General features: G+C 37.3%; 1 protein-coding gene across 1 annotated transcript in view; it reads left to right on the top strand.

Annotated features, from left to right (window-relative positions):
* The window catches only part of HECW2 (HECT, C2 and WW domain containing E3 ubiquitin protein ligase 2), a 211165-nt gene that overhangs the window by 184663 nt on the left and 22948 nt on the right, over nt 1-3554 (top strand). Inside the window, exons 24-25 of the mRNA XM_012641641.1 lie at nt 272-418; nt 1149-1263. Coding sequence (XP_012497095.1) covers nt 272-418; nt 1149-1263 — 262 coding nt within the window. The remainder of the gene's footprint in view (nt 1-271; nt 419-1148; nt 1264-3554) is intronic.

Raw genomic sequence — 3554 nt, forward strand, 5'->3', positions numbered from 1 at the left:
TTTCGTTAGTCAGGATTTAAAACTTAGCTTTAGCACCAGCATTATTTTTTTTAACACTAGAGCTTTCAAACATCAGCTTAATGCCTGGTTTTTGCTGAACATCACTGTGTGCAGTGCTCCACGTGTAGGGGGGTCACGCCACCTGCTTGTGGGATGCACCTGTGGCAGGGCTGGGACAGGTAGCTGGCTGATTGCAGCTCATTGGTTGACAGTTTTCTAATAACATCAAGAGTATTGCTTTATGGCCACTCCTTGTGTTTTTATATCTCAGATCACCGAACGAGAATTAAAGCCAGGGGGTGCCAATATCCCGGTCACAGAGAAGAACAAGAAGGAGTACATTGAGAGGATGGTGAAGTGGAGGATTGAGAGGGGTGTCGTACAGCAAACAGAGAGCTTAGTGCGCGGCTTCTATGAGGTAAAGCCATCAGCGGCAGTGGCGTTTCGCAGCCTGAGAGCAGTGATGCCACAGTCCGGTCCATCTTCCTGTACTTGACACGTGTAGATTATTTCCATTTTCTCTTCTACTGTATTTACTGTTGCTCTTCTAATTTAAAAAGTCCAATATTAGAGGGAGGTGGAGAAAACCAAAAAAAAAGTCCAATTTTTTTCCATATGTTTCAAGAGCACCAAGAAAAGCTTAATGTACTTGTTACAAGAGATCACTGAAATAGTAATAAATATCATGACCTGAATTCAAGTAGCATTTGATGATTTAATGACCACTAATAACATCCCAGGCATGCGTCTTACTCATGCTTAGATATGGGTAATCAAATCTCATGCTTGATGTATGAAATGATTATATCTGAGGGCGAGATGAGTTGTTACATGTGTTACATGTGACTTTTTTGGTAGGAACACGAGGTCTTTTTCAAAAGAGAAAAAAAAAACAACTAGATTAATCAGTGGTCAATTCTAAAACAAAAATTCTATTGAGGCAAATCTCATCAACCTTATACTAAAAAAAAAGAAAAGAAAACAAAAACCTTACATTTGTAGAGAGTGTTCCAGTTTTTCAAGTGCCTACACAGGGTACACCCGTATTATTCCCAAAACTCTACACCCACCTTTTCTGATGAGGCTTAATTATAGATGATATTTCTCTAGGTTCTTAAGCCATGCTTTATACTCTTTTTATTCCATAGGTGGTGGATGCCAGGCTGGTATCTGTTTTTGATGCAAGAGAACTAGAACTGGTCATTGCAGGCACAGCTGAAATAGACCTAAGTGATTGGAGAAACAACACAGAATATAGAGGAGGTAAAATGTGATTTATAGATGGCTGGATTTTAAGTTTCCAATTAAAGGAAGACCTGGTTCAGCTGTCTGAATACAGGACAGACAAAAGCACTTGCACTCTAATCGTAGGTCTAATGCAGTCTCCCTGGAGACCTTGGGCAAGGTACATTCCCTTCTTTTCCTAGTTACCTCATCTGTCAGATGGGGGAAGAACTGTTTACACACCATCAAAGGATGTCATAATGGTTGGTGAGGAAATGTGACCATAAGAACACTAATTAATTACTTTATGGTGTTGTCAGTGAAGCATCTTGGAGCTAGCATCCAGCTGGTCAGACTCCACCTGTTCTATTTTCATTCTAAAACTTAAAGAGGCACACCCTTTGAGCTTCCTAATCAGCACAGTTTTTCTACAGTTCATTGAACTACTTAGCAGCTATAATTCACCCTTGACACACCTGAATGGAATAAGACCCCATTCCCAAAATTCAACATGTTTATTTGGAGAAGCCCTTCTAAATTCAAGCATTAAGTTCAACTGAAAAGAAAACTGTTATAAGTTGAAAGCTGTACTATCTGACACTTCACCAAATGAGAGGCTTTAGAAGTGCCATTTCTGTAGATCAGTACAAATTATCAATTAGTGACTGGGACCAAAGCCATTGAAATTTGATTGTTAAATCAATGCACTTTGCATTGGACCTGATAGTTCATCTAGAGTTAAAGTTTTATTCCATAATTTTAAGCAAGAAGGAATACATTTTCTGGAATTTATTGCAATGATAGAAAGACTTCAGAAATTCATGACAAATACTGATTATTTTCTGGTTTGGGTCTTGTTTTTTAATTCAAAATGTAAGAGGTTAACAGTAGTTCTGAACTTGGATAATGAAAAATACAAACTTAACATCACTGAATTAATCACTTAGCAGAATAAATTGAGAGCTGAACAGTTCTTCAGTTATCTGTAAGTGGAAACAGAGATTTTTTTTTAAAACAAGACAGTTTTAAAAGTTTGGTGTGAAAAATACCTTCACATTTGCTAAACCGCTTTTGGTTCTGCCTATTCTCAGCTCTTCCAGCTCATCCCCGCTGCCATGGGCTGGCCTTGCTGGCCCATTTTCCTCTGAAAGGCTGTATATAATTGCAGTTTTCATTGCTGCTACTTCTGAAGTCCAATTGCTGAAATAAGTCTTTTCTAGTCAGCCCCATGTATAATCCATGTAAGGCTTTGGTTATTATAACATTGCTAACCAAACTATTTTTACTGAATAGAACACAATTTCTCCGACATGCTACAGAACTTACATCTTACCAGAAATACTATTAGCTCACGTCTTCCTTCCGGGAGATTCTAAGAGCAATGCAGTTAGTGGAGTCAGCCATTTTTGTATTTACACAGTATAAACTTTTATTCACTAGACCTGACTGATCAAGGACCTATTTCTATGGTTATCATAAATCTTATCAAATGAAATTCTTGAGAGGGGTAGAAAAAGGGTGAGATCTTCAGCTGCCATGTGTGCTAACCCAGCTGGTTGGCACTGAATGAAGACGCCCTGTGTTGACACTTGCCGTATGTTCATACAACAGCTGCCGGTAGAGAATATGATGAGGCACATTCACTCTTCCTCCTCCAAAAGGTTTGGCACGAACAGCAGAAAAGAAACAAAAAAGGGCTGATTCATAAGGTCAGAAAACTTTAAAGCTACAAAGAGCCAATGCACTTATTTTATAGTTAAGAAAACTATTCGTGAGTAATGAATAGCTGGTCTTTACCAAAGGCTGGACACAGACCCTATGTGTCACCATGTCCAATCCAGTTTTGTTTACTCTTTATTTGGATCCTTTTCTTCTCCAAAGGGGGACTATTCATCCCTGATGAAATGGTAAACAATAAGGTGAGATTCTCCCAAAATTCTAGAATTACTGAAACACGAAGGAAAATTCAGATTAAAATAATTTCTACCCATCTTCTATTTTGGACTGATGACTCAGGAAGTAGCTTTTATGTACATTAAATATGTCTATTAACTGGTTTGAATCACTAATTATAATCTTAATCCTTGTCAGCCTTCTCTCTGAACTTAATAAAGGTTTTGGAAACTACAACCACTGCCTTAACCCAGTATGAGGTGAAATTTTTGACGTTTTATTAAATTCTACTAAAGTATGGAACAAAAGTAAAATTTAGTTGATGATTATTTAGGATTTCTTGGTTAGAGAAATTAAACGTCTCTTTTCCTTTTTATTAATAAATCAATGTGAAAATATTGAATAATTCTATTTTAAAATATGAATATTTTATATGC

Source organism: Propithecus coquereli, unplaced genomic scaffold, assembly GCF_000956105.1.
Source record: "Propithecus coquereli isolate 6110/MARCELLA unplaced genomic scaffold, Pcoq_1.0 Scaffold167, whole genome shotgun sequence".
Lineage (NCBI taxonomy): Eukaryota > Metazoa > Chordata > Mammalia > Primates > Indriidae > Propithecus > Propithecus coquereli.